At 36.9% G+C, this 15,170-nt stretch overlaps 1 protein-coding gene across 1 annotated transcript in view; it reads right to left on the bottom strand.

Annotated features, from left to right (window-relative positions):
• Window positions 1–4,882: 4,882 nt before the first annotated feature.
• LOC101975961 (cytochrome P450 3A9) overlaps window positions 4,883–15,170 on the bottom strand; it is a 32,696-nt gene continuing 22,408 nt past the window's right edge. The window contains exons 8-13 of the mRNA XM_005342122.4: window positions 14,758–14,885; window positions 13,109–13,175; window positions 10,316–10,476; window positions 8,778–9,004; window positions 6,081–6,243; window positions 4,883–5,444 (exon numbers count right to left, since the gene is read on the bottom strand). Of these exons, the coding sequence (XP_005342179.2) occupies window positions 5,349–5,444; window positions 6,081–6,243; window positions 8,778–9,004; window positions 10,316–10,476; window positions 13,109–13,175; window positions 14,758–14,885 (842 nt within the window). The 3' untranslated portion in view covers window positions 4,883–5,348. The remainder of the gene's footprint in view (window positions 5,445–6,080; window positions 6,244–8,777; window positions 9,005–10,315; window positions 10,477–13,108; window positions 13,176–14,757; window positions 14,886–15,170) is intronic.

Here is a 15,170-nt window from a genome sequence, read left to right as displayed (position 1 = left end):
ATTCCCTCTAAAATCTGGAACAAGACAGGGATGCCCTCTCTCACCACTTCTATTTAATTTAGTCCTTGAAATACTGGCCAGAGCAATTAGACAGACAAAAGAAATTAAAGGCATAAAAATAGGAAAAGGAGAACTTAAATTATCACTATTTTCAGATGACATGATTCTATACCTAGAAGACCCAAAGGGGTCTACAAAGAAACTACTAGAACTAAAAAATGAATTCAGCAAAGTGGCAGGATATAAAATCAACACGCATAAATCAAAGAGGTTGTAAGGGGAATGGGAAAATAAACAAGGGGAGAAATGAATTACAGTAGATGGGGTAGAGAGAGAAGATGAGAGGGAGAGGAGGGAGGATAGTAGAGGATAGGAAAGGTAGCAGAATATAACAGTTACTAATATGGCATTATGTAAAAATGTGGATGTGTAACCGATGTGATTCTACAATCTGTATTTGGGGTAAAAATGGGAGTTCATAACCCACTTGAATCTAATGTATGAAATATGATATGTCAAGAGCTTTGTAATGTTTTAAAAAACACCAATAAAAAAAGAAAAGTATCGTTAAATAAAAGCTTGACAAAAAATAAAAATAAAAAATAAATGTTCTCATTACGAAAAAAAATGATGAGAATATAAAATGAAAGATCCGTTAGTGTGCCATACTCATTCCACAAGGAATATATCAAAACAACACTCTGTACACTGTAAGCCTATAAGATTTTTACTTGTCAATTAAAAATAAGTAAGTTAAAGTTCAAAAAAAATAAAGAATTAAAATTCACTTTCTCTACATATGGCCCAAACACAACTTTTGTTCAAAGCTTGAGAGAATCAGCATGTAATGTGGCCCTACCACCTCATACCTAGATTATCCTTTCCAAGACTTGTCTTTTGCGAGGTCAATATTTGTTGTGAATGGAGTTTTGCTCTGAGGAGGCAGAAACTAACAGAAGGCATGGAGTTCAAATTACGTTAGGGATGTTGACTGGGATGGGACAATTTGACAATTTGGGACAATGTTAAATTGTGATTTACAAACTTTTACTTATTATTGTGTATGCCAGAAAGGCATAAGGACAATTATCTACTAAGGGAGAGAAGACTCTAGATTTTAGTCAGATCATGCAGGGGCCTAGAAAAATTTCTTGGATTGTGTAGACATTTCTATCAAGCTTTGGCTGTATGATTGGAGATCCAAATTACTCTGAGATATTAAACAGCTAGCTTTTGAAAATGTTAATGAAGTTTGCCAAGAAGTACTTTGGCTCCACTGCAAAAAGGGAATGATATCCAATTACATACATCTTTGTTCACATGTGGGACCAGCACATATACAAGGTGTAGCTGTGACAACTGCATTAAAAGTCTTACCAACCTCTATTAAGGGAGACCAATTCTAAGATGCAATGCTTTAATTGTGGCAAGAAGGGGCACATGGCTAGGGATTGCAAATGTTTGCAAGGACAAAGAAATGTACCAGGTCTTTGGTCATGTTGTCAGAAAGGTAACCACTGAGTAACAGAATGTCATGTCTAGAATATCATAAAGGGAATATTTCCATGTATGCAGCAGGGAAATTGGAGGCAGGATCAGCTTCAGCTCTGCCAAATAGTGGGGACATCACAATTTTCTCTGGAGAAGCTATTGGCTCTGGGTCAACCATCACTCGCTCCCTAGGCACAGGCTCAGTCTCATGATATATCTGGGATATTTTCTTAAGTCATATGATTTTCCCAGATTGAGTCAGGAGGATACACACAACTTAAATAGACCAATATCAATGGAGGAAATGGAAGAAGCCATCAAAAGACTACCAACCAAGAAAAACCCAAGACCAGATGGGTACACAGCGGAGTTTTACAAAACCTTTAAAGAAGAACTGATACCAATACTTTTCAAGCTATTTCAGGAAATAGAAAAAGAGGGAGCTCTTCCAAATTTATTCTATGAGGCCAACATTACCCTGATTCTGAAACCAGTCAAAGACACTTCAAAGGAAGAAACCTACAGACCAATATCTCTAATAAATTTAGAAGCAAAAGTCCTCAATAAAATTCTGGCAAATTGGATGCAAAAACATATCAAAAAAATTGTGCACTATGACCAAGTAGGATTCATCTCTGTGATATAAGGCTGGGTCAATATACAGAAATCAATAAATGTTATTCACCACATCAATAGACTTAAAGATAAGAACCATATAATCATCTCGATAGATGCAGAAAAAGCATTCGACAAAGTACAGCATCCCTTTATGTTCAAAACACTAGAAAAACTAGGGATAAAAGGAACTTACCTCAACATTGTAAAAGCTATCTATGGTAAGCCTCAGTCTAACATCATTCTAAACTGAAAAAAATTAAAGGCATTCCCTCTAGAATCTGGAACAAGACACGGATGCCCTCTCTCACCACTTCTGTTCAACATAGTTCTCGAAACACAAGCCAGAGCAATTAGACAGACAAAAGAAATTAAATGCATAAAGATAGGAAAAGAAGAACTTAAATTAGCAGTTGACATGATCCTATACCTAGCAGACCCAAAAGGTTCTACCCAGAAACTTCTAGAGCTAGTAAATGAATTCAGCAAAGTGGCAGGATATAAAATCAACACACATAAATCAAAGGCATTCCTGTATATTAGCGAAAAATCCTCTGAAATGGAAATGAGGACAACCAACCCATTCACAATATTGTCAAAAAATAAATAAAATACTTGGGAATCAACCTAACAAAAGAGGTGAAGGACCTATACAATGAAAACTACAGAACCCTAAATAGAGAAATAGAAGAATACCTTAGAAGATGGAAAGATATACCTTGTTCATGGATAGACAGAACTAACATCATTAAAATGGCTATATTACCAAAAGTACTCTATAGGTTTAATGCAATGCCAATCAAAATCCCAACAGCATTTCTCACACAAATACAAAAATCAATCATGAAATTCATCTGGAAAAATAAAAGACCCAGAATAGAAAAAACAACTCTAAGCAGGAAGAGTGAAACAGGCAATATATCAATACCAGATTGTAAACTATACTACAGAGGAATAGTAACAAAAACATCATGCTACTAGTACCAAAACAGGCAGGTAGAACAATGGTATAGAATAGAGGACACAGAGACCAATCCACAAAATTACAACTACCTTATATTAGACAAAGATGATAAAAGCATGCAATGGAGAAAGGATAGCATCTTCAACAAATGGTGCTGGGAAAACTGGAAAGCCATATGCAAAAAAAATGAAATTGAATACCTTTCTCTGACCATGCACAAAAGTTAATTCAAAATGGATTAAGGAGCTAGGAATCAAACCAGAAACTCTGTGTCTAATAGAAGGAAAAAGTTGGCTCTAATCTCCACCTTGTGGGGTCAGGCTCCAAATTCCTTAATAGGACACCTATAGCACAAGAGATAAAATAAAGAATCAAAAAATGGGATGTACTCAAACTAAAAAGTTTTTTATCAGCAAGAGAAATAATAAGAGAGGTAAATAGGGAGCCTACATCCTGGGAACAAATTTTTACCCCTCACATTTCAGATAGAGCCTTAATCTCCAGAGTATACAAAGAACTCAAAAAATTAAACAATAAGAAAACAAATAACCCAATCAGGAAATGGGCCAATGATCTGAACAGACACTTCTCAGAGGAGGATATACAATTAATCAACAAATACACGAAAAAATGCTCACCATTGCTAGCAATCAGAGAAATGAAAATTAAAACCACTCTAACATACCATCTCACCCCAGTAGAAATGGCAGCCATTATGAAGACAAACAACAACTGCTGGCAAGGATGTGAGGAAAAGGGTACACTAGTACACTGCTGGTCAGACTGAAAATTGGTGCAGCTAATTTGGAAATCAGTATGGAGATTCCTTGGAAAGCTGGGAATGGAACTACCATTTGACCCAGTTATTCCCCTTCTCGGACTATTCCCAAAAGATCTAAAAAGAGCATACTGCAGGGATACAGCTACATCAATGTTCATAGCAGCACAATTCACAATAGCTAGACTGTGGAACCAACCTAGATGCCCTTCAATAGATGAATGGATAAAAAAATGTGGCATATATACACAATGGAATAATACTCAGCAAAAAAAATAAAAAAATCATGGCATTTGCAGGGAAATGGATGGCATTAGAGCAGATTATGCTAAGTCAGCCAATCCCTAAAAAAACAAATACTGAATGTCTTCTTTGATATAAGGGGGGCAAATCAAAACAGAGCATGGAAGAAAAGCATGAGAAGAAGATTACCATCAAACAGGGACAAGAGGTGGGAGGGAATGGGAGACAGAAGGGGAATTGCACGGAAGATGGAAGGAGACCTGCATCGTTATACAAAAATACACATAACAGGATGTGAGGGGAAGAAGAAAAAAGAGAGAGAGAAATGAGTTATGATAGATGGGGTAGAGAGAGGTGAGGGGAGGGGAGGGGAGGGGAGGGGAGGAGATGGTGGATAGGAGGGGGACAGGAAGGGCAACAGAATACAACAGACACTAGTATGTCAGTATGTATAAACATGGCTGTATAACCAATGTGATCCTGCAATCTGTACACATAGTAATAATAAGAATTCATACCCCATTTGAATCAAATGTAAGATATATGATATGTCAAGATCAATGTAATGTTTTTAGCAACTAATAAATTTCTGATGTAAAAAAAATTGCAGAAGGACTTTATGAATATACTTTTCCAGCAATTGGAAAATTCACAGTGGGTTACTCTATCTTACTATTTACTTTGAATTTCTGAAAAATTTCAGAAATTCACTGATTGTGATGATCAAAAAAGTTTTGACTCTCACTGATTCAGTACTCTATATCCCCTTATATGGACATAAAGACTTCAGATAAATTTTATAAAGATGTGTTTATTGACTTTCTCATTATAAAACTTATCACAGCATATTTCAAAGAATACATCATATATCAATGTCACTACAAAAACCACCACAACCACCCTCATTTCCATTAACAATTGTTGACAAATTTGGTGATTATTGTTGATTCTCTAATCAGAGCTCATGAGGAGCTGCCAGGACTAACTGGTGGTGAGAGGAGAGAGCCCATTAGACCCAGAAAGGGTGAGTCTTCACATGTGGCACTGAGGTGGGCACTTCCTTTCCATCATAAAATGGATAATACTCTGCACAGACCCTGAGCAAGCTCAGCAAAGGTCCAGCATCTCTTATCATTCTTCAATTGAGGAATATAGAGTCAATCTTCATTTTGAGTTTTCTTCACAAAATACATTTTTGTTCTCAGATATTTTGGTCCCAGGCTCTGAGGATAACAATGCACAAATCCTTAGGGAAGTTCAGGCTCCACTTATTGTCCCATCTCTGCACACAGCCTTCAGAATAATGGGATTTTTAGGTTGAAGAAGTCCTTGATCTCTTAATTCCAGTGGAATCTGTAACATATAGACAATCATATGGAGAAGCACTGAGTGAAACACCAATAATCAGAGGAGAAAAGTGGAGAAGATACATTAAGCACAGTGATGCTCTACAAACATAAAAACTACTTTTAGTATCATATACTTTGAATTCGTCCTACTCATTCTCTAAGGTGTGCAATGATTGGATAGTAAAATTACTCATTTATCTGGAAAATTATTTCATCAACATTTATCCTGTACAAGGCCTGAGACAGGGAGATTCTGTAAGTTCTGGTGAGGAGAGCTTCACATAAACATCAGAACCTGTAGTCACCACCCCTCACAACTGTGCACACGGCCTCTCCAGGAGACTTAAAGCTGAATTTACACTGTGCTCAAGATCACAGTCCACACATACACATGTCACACTAATCTGCATTGAGTTTATATGTTTTTTACACTTTGTTCTACATAAAGCCATAAACTTAGAGCCGCCATGGTGAAGAACTCTAAATCTCAAAGATGGTGCAAAAGAGACTCACTAGACTCACTTAGATCTATAGATCTAAGAATTAAATGATGAATAAGCATATATTTTTCTGTGACTAGACCCCTCTATTTGGAAAAACATCTTGAAATAAAACATTATTTATATGAAAATCTACTGACCTGTGTTTCCTTACAAGGTTGGAAGGAGAAGTTCTGCATTACTTTGAGAAGAGCAACTTTCATGTTCATGAGAGCAAACCTCATGCCAATGCAGTTTCGGGGGCCATTTCCAAAGGGCATGTACATGTAGGGATCAATGCTGTCCTTTTTTTTCTTACTGAACCTGGTACCACAATAGATGACAAGTCAACAAAACATTAAAACCACAAGAGTTACTTGTTTCAGATTCTGCCTTAGACACCCCCAAGCAATGGTGTAAAAGATTATTTCTTGGCTGGTCATTGAAATCCTGCTGTGGTTTTTATGAGAATTGTTCAGCTATGGAGTTTTTCCATCTTTCTCCCCTTAGCCTATAGGAGTTTTTCCACCTTGCTCCCTCTTATCCTAAAGGATCTTTCAGTCTTTTTGAGATGAGATAAATGCTATTTCAAAGAAAATCATGGTAAATTGAGACAGAAAAGAAAACAAAACACTCATAAAATATAAGGAGTATAAGAGTGAATAAATAAAATGAAATGAGATAGTGATTATGTAGGTTATGGCACATGCTATAAAATCTGAAAACACAGACACACACACACACACACACACACACACACACACACGCATACACAAAGAGTCATTATACCATATCTGAGGAGAATTAGCTTTAGCATTGGAATAAACAAAATCCTGGGTGATCAAGTCTCTTATAAAAATAATGGGGAAATACTTGTGTAACCAATTCACAACCTGAAATATATTTTAAATCATCTCTGGATTGCTTATAATAACTAATAATATGTAAATACTATATAAATACTTATTGTATTAGACTGTTTAGGGGAAACTGACAAGAAAAAAGTTTATATAGTTAGTTGAAATTATAGATGCAAAAACCATACATACAGGCTGAACACAGTGGCCCATGCCTGTAATCCCAGATAATTGGGAGGCAGGGACAGTAGGATCCCAAGTTCAAAGCCAGCTTCAGCAATTTAGTGAGGCACTAAGCAACTCAGTGAGACCCTGTCTCTAATAAAAGACAAAATAGGGTTATGGATGTGGCTCAGTGGTCAATCGCCCCTGAGTTCAATTCCTGGTAACCCCCAAAAAATCATACATGCAGAGGTTGAATGCATATATTATCAAGTGCTAGCAAAAATCAAATAAAATATGATACAATCTATTTTTGCGAAAATATCTATATATGCATAAGAATATGTTTATGAGAACATGATCATATCATTAATTCATGATTATTTAAAGAATTTAACAAACTAAAAAGTTTCTTCTCAGCAAAAGAAACAATTTGTGAGCAAATTTTTACCCCTCACACATTAGATAGAACACAAATCTCTGGGGTTTATAAAGAACTCAAAAGCAAAGCACCAAAAAAAAAACAAATAACTTAATCAATAAATGACCCAAGAATCTGAAGAGACACTTCTCAGAAGATATACAATCAATCAACAAATATATGAAAAATGCTCATCATCTCTAGCAATGAGAGAAATGCAAATCAAAACTACTCTAAGATATTATCTCACTGCAGTTCAGAATGGCAGATATTATGAAGACAACAATAAGTGTTGGCGAGGATGTAGGGAAAAAAGTACACTCATACATTGCTGGCAGGACTATAAATTGGTACAGCCAATATGGAAAGCAGTATGGAGATTCCTTGGAAATCTGGGAATGGAACCACCATTTGACCCAGCTATCCTTCTCCTCAGTTTGTACCCAAAAGACTTAAAAACAGCATGGTACTGGGACACAGCCACAACAATGTTTATAGTAGCACATTCACAATAGATAAACTATGGAGCAAACCTAGATTCCCTTCAGTAGATGAATGGATTAAAAAAATGTGGCATATATACACAATGAAATTTTACTCAGCATTAAAAGAGAATACAATCATGGCATTTGCAGGTAAATGGATGTTGTTGGAGAAGATAATTCTAAGTGAAGTTTGCCAATTTCAAAATAAACAGATGCAGAATGTTTTCTCTTATATAAGGAGGCTGACTCATAGTGGGGTAGGAAGGGGGAGCATGGGAGGAATAGACGAACTCTAGATAGGGCAGAGGGGTAGGAGGAAAAGGGAGGGGGCAGGGGGCTAGCAAGGATGGTGGAATGTGATAGACATCATTATCCAAAGTACATGTATGAAGACACGAATTGTTGTCAACATACATTATATACAAACAGAGATATGAAAAATTGTGCTCTATATGTGTTATAAGAATTGTAATGTGGGCTGGGGATGTGGCTCAAGTGGTAGTGCACTCGCCTGGCATGCGGGTGGCCCAGGTTCGTTCCCCATCACCACATACAAACAAAGATGTTGTGTCCGCCGAGAAATAAAAAATAAATATTAAAAAATTCTCTCTCTCTGTCTCTCTCTCCTCTCTCTCTCTCTCTAAAAAAAAGAACTGTAATACATTCTGTTGTCATTTAGTTTTTTAAAATCAATTAAAATTTTTTTTAAAAAGAGTTTTGGATAGTAAATGGACATAGCATTCATTTTGTTCCTTGTCACAAATTCATATCATGCAAGAAAATGTATATTTATAACAGGAAAACTGCTTAAAGTACAAAGGCATATATAAAAATGATTACATAGCTACCTGTATTTCATCTATGATAAGAAATACAAGGACATGCTTGGACAACCCTAGCCCAGGGTGGTTCCCTTCCCCAGAGGCCCTGTACCTTTCAGGGCAGAACTCCTCAGGCTCTGGCCAGTGCTGTGGGTCTCGATGAAGAACATAGCTTGGTATCATCACTACTGTTCCCTTCTTAATGAGCATTCCATTGATTTCAACATCTTTCTTACAGACCCTCTCAATTCTGCCAGCAATTGGGTACAACCTGAGAGTTTCATTCACCACCATGTCCAGGTACTCCATCTGTAACACGGTATCATAGGTAGCAGGTGCCTGAAGAGAAAAAAAGAGATTTTGGGAAATTCAAATTTGGAACTAACTTTAAACTCAATTTACGTAGTATTATTGAAGTGTTAGGAGATCCCAGGAATAACAGGATGGTGAAGGAGAGTAGTACTTACAATTGACTAAGCATTGTAATAACAATCATGTCCATTTGACAACCCTATCCATGGCCCACTGAGAAGTGCAGATTAGTTATGAACATAAGAGACCTTTGGGACAATCCCAAATACAATGTGTAATATCCTCAGCATCATCATGTACTACTATTTTTCATGTGAGGAAAAGTAACTAATAGAATATGAAAATTATGCACAGACAAAATATGTGAAAGTCACTGTAACATTTCACTAGAAAAGTTAAATGTCTATTTCAAGGAAATATAACATAGAAAAGAGGAAATAACCCATTATACATCTGCTTTTTCTTGAATAATCCTGTTTGGAGGATTATTAGATATAACACTATATCACATAAAAAAATGTTGGGAAAAATTGGTAACTTCCACCCTAAATCAACCAAAAGAAGTCTAAGATTGGATGGCACCATGTCACACAATTTCAGTTCCAGAGAACAATCTAAGGAGGACAGGAAGCCACTCTCAGTCCCACCCTCTGTTGATGGACCAGTCTCCTGGTAGTTCTTCAGGGCCTCATTGTGAGCTCTGAAGAAGAGGCTTTGTGCCCACTTCACTGCCAAACCAGCCATGTCAGCCCCAGAGACCAGATGTCTTCATATCCGATAGACTCCCTGTTTAGGCAGAGGTGTGAGGACAGCAGCACAACATGTGGCTAATGCCTGGCATGACATTGGAGAGGACACAAGGTAGTAGTAAAGAGTGTGGCTCAGGAGCCAGGAAACCTGACTCATGCTTGGCTGCTTCTCTCTAATACATGATCAGAGAGTGAAGATGTGTGGATCAGAGCAGAGTCAACCTGCCCACCAAGCCCAGGCCCACTCAGCGGACAGTCAGGCAGGAGCCCATGCCACAGCTCAGCAGAGCCAGTGATCTGGACACTTGAGTGACACATGCTTACACTTCCTAGGTATCATCATGGTAACTAGTAATGGGTTAATGAATAAAATTGAAACTACACTCTTAAAAATTCCTTGTAGTTTTGGGAATAGCATTTTCCCCAAAATACTTTTTTCTCCTTCATTTGTCTCTTCAGAGCCTTTCCAAATAGAGATGGTGAAAAAAATCAGTGACTATATTTGGACAAGGCCTCCTAGGAAGGGAAGAGGAGGCAGTCTTGTTGAGGATCTACCTCTCTCCTCCCTCTCCAGGTACCATCTTCTCACCTTATTGGGCAAAACTGCATCAATCTCCTGCTGCAGTTTGGTCTGGACATCAGGATGGGTGGCCAGTTTATACAAAATGAAGGAAAGAGCACTGCTAGTGGTCTCATAGCCAGCAAAAATGAAGATAATTGATTGGGCCACAAGCTCCAGATCAGACAGGGCTAATGGAAGAGGAAACAAAATTTAGGTAAATACAGCAAATCACAACATCAGAGTTTAGATGAAGATAAATCCCATTAAAACCCACAGATAATTAGGTAGGACCATGGAAAAGCAATTCAGGGTCATTCTCAGATTGGTTTTCACTCTCATGTCTATCTGATAGGGGAGCCAAAGGAAAACTAATTTTAATCCAGTTTTCCTGAGGTCTACACCACTCTTGGACTTGGCTTCTAGCTGTGCCATTCTCAGCACCACCAAAGACAGGTAATTTCAAGAGACACCATTTCTATCTAAGATACACAGTATGATAAATATGGACTATTAGATACCTGGGCCCTGAAAAAACATGATTCCTATGCCAAATATGCAATTCAAGATAACAAAAGAAAACACAAAACAAGTGTTTAAAAGATCTAGAGTTCAGATTTACTGATAATGATTTTCTATGATGATGTCATGGGAACATTTAATTATCAAATTTTTTATCCCAGTGAGTATGAACCCCATGAAATAGGACTATAAAGTCAAGGTTTGGGCCAGGTACAGTGGCACACACCAGTAATCCCTGCATGAGGCTGAGGCAAGAGGATCATGAGTTCAAAGCCAACCTCAGCAACAGCGAGGCACTACTCAACTCAGTAATACCCTGTCTCTAAATAAAATACAAAGTATGGCTGGGGATGTGGCTCAGTGGTTGAGTGCCCCTGAGTTCAATCCCTGGTAACCCTCTCCCCTGCACCAAAAAAAGTCAAGGTTTGGAGCTTGGGTGTTTGCATTTTTACCTACTAGCCACATGTGAGTGTTTAAACTTTAATTAATTAAAATTCAATACACTTCTGTTCCTCAGTGGCACTAGCCACATGTCATGTGCTCAGTAGGCACATATGTTTGGTGGTTATTTTATTGATGAGTTAAATATAGACTGTTTGCTTCATCATACAAAGCTGAATATAACTGGGTAGATACTACAGGATAGATGAATGGATGGGTGGATGGATAGATAGATAAATAGATAGATAGATAGATAGATAGATAGATAGATAGATAGATAGATAGATAGATGGGTGATACGTATATGTGAACATAAAAATATGTATACTAGGGCTGGGGTTGTGGCCCAGTGGTAGAGCACTCACGTAGCACATGTGAGGCACTGTCTTTGGTCCTCAGCACCACATAAAACTAAAATTAAGTATTGTGTGCACCTTCAAATAAATAAATATATATATATATATATATATATATATATATATATATATATATATATTAAATGTGTATGTTAGCAGGCTGCAGTGAGCCTAGTCCTCATCTCTAGAATTAATTGCTCAACATTCAGGAATTTTTTTTCAGATGGTTGTCAAGGCACTGGGTACCATGAATTAGAACTGCAATGGAAGTATTTATGTAATACAGAAATAAGCTGTAAATTAGGGGGAAAATTTTGAAGGAGAGAGAAAAATAGTTTATATCACTGAATGTGTGTAGATACAGAAATATTTCTTTCCTCTGCTCCATATAGAAGTATTTTGTGTTAATAATCTTGTCTGCCAAGAGTATCTAAAAGCAAAAATCTGCAAGATGATTATAGATTTTAATTTCTAAATTCCATTAATTGCAAAAACAAAAACAAAAATCAAAGCTGTCAGGAGAAACGGAGCAGAAACCTGGAATATCTTAAATCAGAAAGCAAGAAAATACTTGGAAATAAATGAAAGGGGCACAGAATACACTGTATGCTACTATAATGTGGATACATGTCATAGAATGTACAAGACCAAGAGTAGACCCTAAGGAAATCTGTGGACTTTGAATGATAAAAGTGTGTCAATACAGGTTCCTGAACTGTGATAAATATAACTCTCTGGTGGTGGATATTAAGAGTGAAGCATTATATTTAAGACTACATGGAGAATCTGTATATTTTCAGCTCAATATTGCTATGGCCAGAATAAACAGAAGCTACTTTTAAAACAATCATAAAAAGGTGACAAGAATAATAGAGGACTCATGAGCCTACAAGAAGGGATTCCAGTGGACAAATATGGGAGAAATTGAGCATCAAAATAAAAATAGTAGGGGAAAGGGAAGAGAACGAAAGAGAGAAATGAATTACAGTAGATGGGGTAGAGAGAGAAGATGGGAGGGGAGGAGAGGGGAGGGGAATAGTAGAGGATAGGAAAGGCAGCAGAATATAACAGACACTAGTATGGCAGTATGTAAAAACGTGGATGTGTAACTGATGTGATTCTGCAATCTGTATACAGGGTAAAAATGGGAGTTTATAACCCACTTGAATCAAATGTATGAAATATGATATGTCAAGAGCTTTGTAATGTTTTGAACAAATAATAATAATAAATAAATAAATAAATAAAAATAGTAAGAAAATAAGTTGAATAAAAATACCATGTGGGTAAAAGAAATATTTGTTTCTATCAGTTTCAACATTTGAACATGGTTCTAGATGTGTTTCTCTAGAAAATTCCTCAGCCTACTGCATAAAATATCCAACCATGGTCTTTCTGTGACGTGGTAGAAATGCTCTCCTTCCTGGAGAATCTCCTGCACATTTCCAGAACACACTTCCCTGTGAGTTTCCCCATCAGTAGATGAGATAGCAACCTTGTTTACCTTTATGAGACTCCACGTCTTTGGAATTCTGAGAATTTATCATAAGCTGAAGAAAATCCACCCGATGCTAGAAACAGTGATTTCAAAGATAGAAGGTTAATTATGAAGTCAGAAAAAAATTAAGAGTGCAGTACTTATCTTCCCTTCTGAGACTATGACTTACCTTTAAGTACAGAAGTCTAGCTGGAGTTTCCTAAGTCATCAGTGAAGAAAAGCATCCATCTACAAACTTTGAAGAGTAGGACGTTTCCCTGAGTGAAAACAGACTATGGTGTCTAATAGCTACTGGTCTTTGCTCACCCTGCTTGTGACCTTCAGTGGAATCTGAACACAGCTTCCTGGCCAGAGAGTGGCTGGCTTTGTCTCCTGTTACATTTGTTTGCTCAGGGAGAAGTTCTGGACTGCAATATTTTGTTTTACTGCCATAATTCTTCACCAAAGACGCCACAGATTAATCTCCTTAAATTTTTAAGAGCTCATCATCAGATTTTGGGCAAGCTTCTTGAAAGATACCACCATGCTTGAAGCTATGAAATTTGTCCTGACACCTTGAGGGCCCATCCTGGCTCCCCGGCCTTCACACATCCTTGTGCTTGGCTTCCCACATGAGGCAAACTTTTTACCTAAAGAAACCCATGCCTGCTCCATGAGGGGCCAGACAGTACCAGCTACCCTCAGGATGCCTTCTGTGGAGAGTTTGTAAAGTGAGAGGTTTGAAAATATAAGATTTCTTTGCAAATATAAAATCTGATGAAATTAAAGCACCAAGAAAATAATTTTTGTTGAAATTTTATCTATTTAGAGAAGGGATATGATAAAATTTTTTTCCTCTATTTAAAAAAATAATTTCAACTGATAAATAAAAAACATTAAGCTGTACATATTAACAAGGTAACCCGATTATATATATGCTATTTGATGTTTATGTCAATTTAAATGCATCTTTAACTGCATTCATAATTTCCTGATGGTGGATGATTTCAAAATACATTTGGATCAATTAATAAGAACAATTTTAACATAATGCTGCAATAAACATGGGAGTGCATACGTCTCTTTGACATACTGATTTTATTTCCTGTGGTTATACACCTAGTAGTGAGATTTATGGATCATACAGTGGGTCTGTATTTGATTTCTGAGGGTCCTCCACACAGTTTTCCATAAAGGCAAACCTGATTTGCATTCTAGTCAACAATGTATAAGGACTCCTTTTTAGAGTATTTGGGACTTTTTTCTATCAGCAATATTTATGCCTTGACAAACTAAATTCCATTCCCATTATTTAACTATAAATGCTTTCTCTTTGGTTCATTATTTTTTTCAGTATTTGGAATATATAATTGTATTTATTTAAGTCTTTTTTATTAGTTCGTTTTAGTTATATGAGAGTAGAGTCCATTTTGACATAGTTATAAAAGCATGGAATACATCTTACTCTAATTCAGTTCCCTCTCTGATTCATTCTTGTATCTCAATTACCAGATGCTAAATTCTTTATTCCCCCCAAATGAGAACACCATACTATTCTCAACCAAGAGTTCCTCATCTACCTTATAAAAATATACAAAGAAGTATGGAACTTATATACCCATAGGCAAATAAGCTATCAAAAATGAACTTCCTCTGTATCCACCACTGGATTTTACCTGTTGTTTCTCTTGAAGGCGACTTTCTTTCATTCTGTTTATAGCTTTCTTTAAAAAATTTATGGCATCCTTTGGAAACATAGAGATATTCATTGCCTCATAAATTGGAGTAAGGAATGGAAAGATTACTGCAGGGGAAAGAAAAAACAAAGGACACTTTAGTGAAAAATGTAAAATTTACCTGGAGCAATTACATCTTTTCTACCTATCAGAAAAGTGGAAGTCACAAGGGTTCCTAAATAGGAACTGTTTCTGTTGGGACCACTGATTGAGTTCCAGGCCACTGGCTAAGCAAGAGGATGTCATAAATATAGCCACCACCAAACCAGTGAGATCAGTGGCACCTTCTGCCTCTGTGGAGTGACCAAAGGAGCAAAATGAAAACCCTGACCCTTTTTCCCCTTCATGAACTG

This window comes from Ictidomys tridecemlineatus, chromosome 10 (genome assembly GCF_052094955.1).
Source record: "Ictidomys tridecemlineatus isolate mIctTri1 chromosome 10, mIctTri1.hap1, whole genome shotgun sequence".
NCBI lineage: Eukaryota > Metazoa > Chordata > Mammalia > Rodentia > Sciuridae > Ictidomys > Ictidomys tridecemlineatus.
Note: the sequence above shows the minus strand (reverse complement) of the source record. Positions and strands in the feature narration are given on the sequence as shown.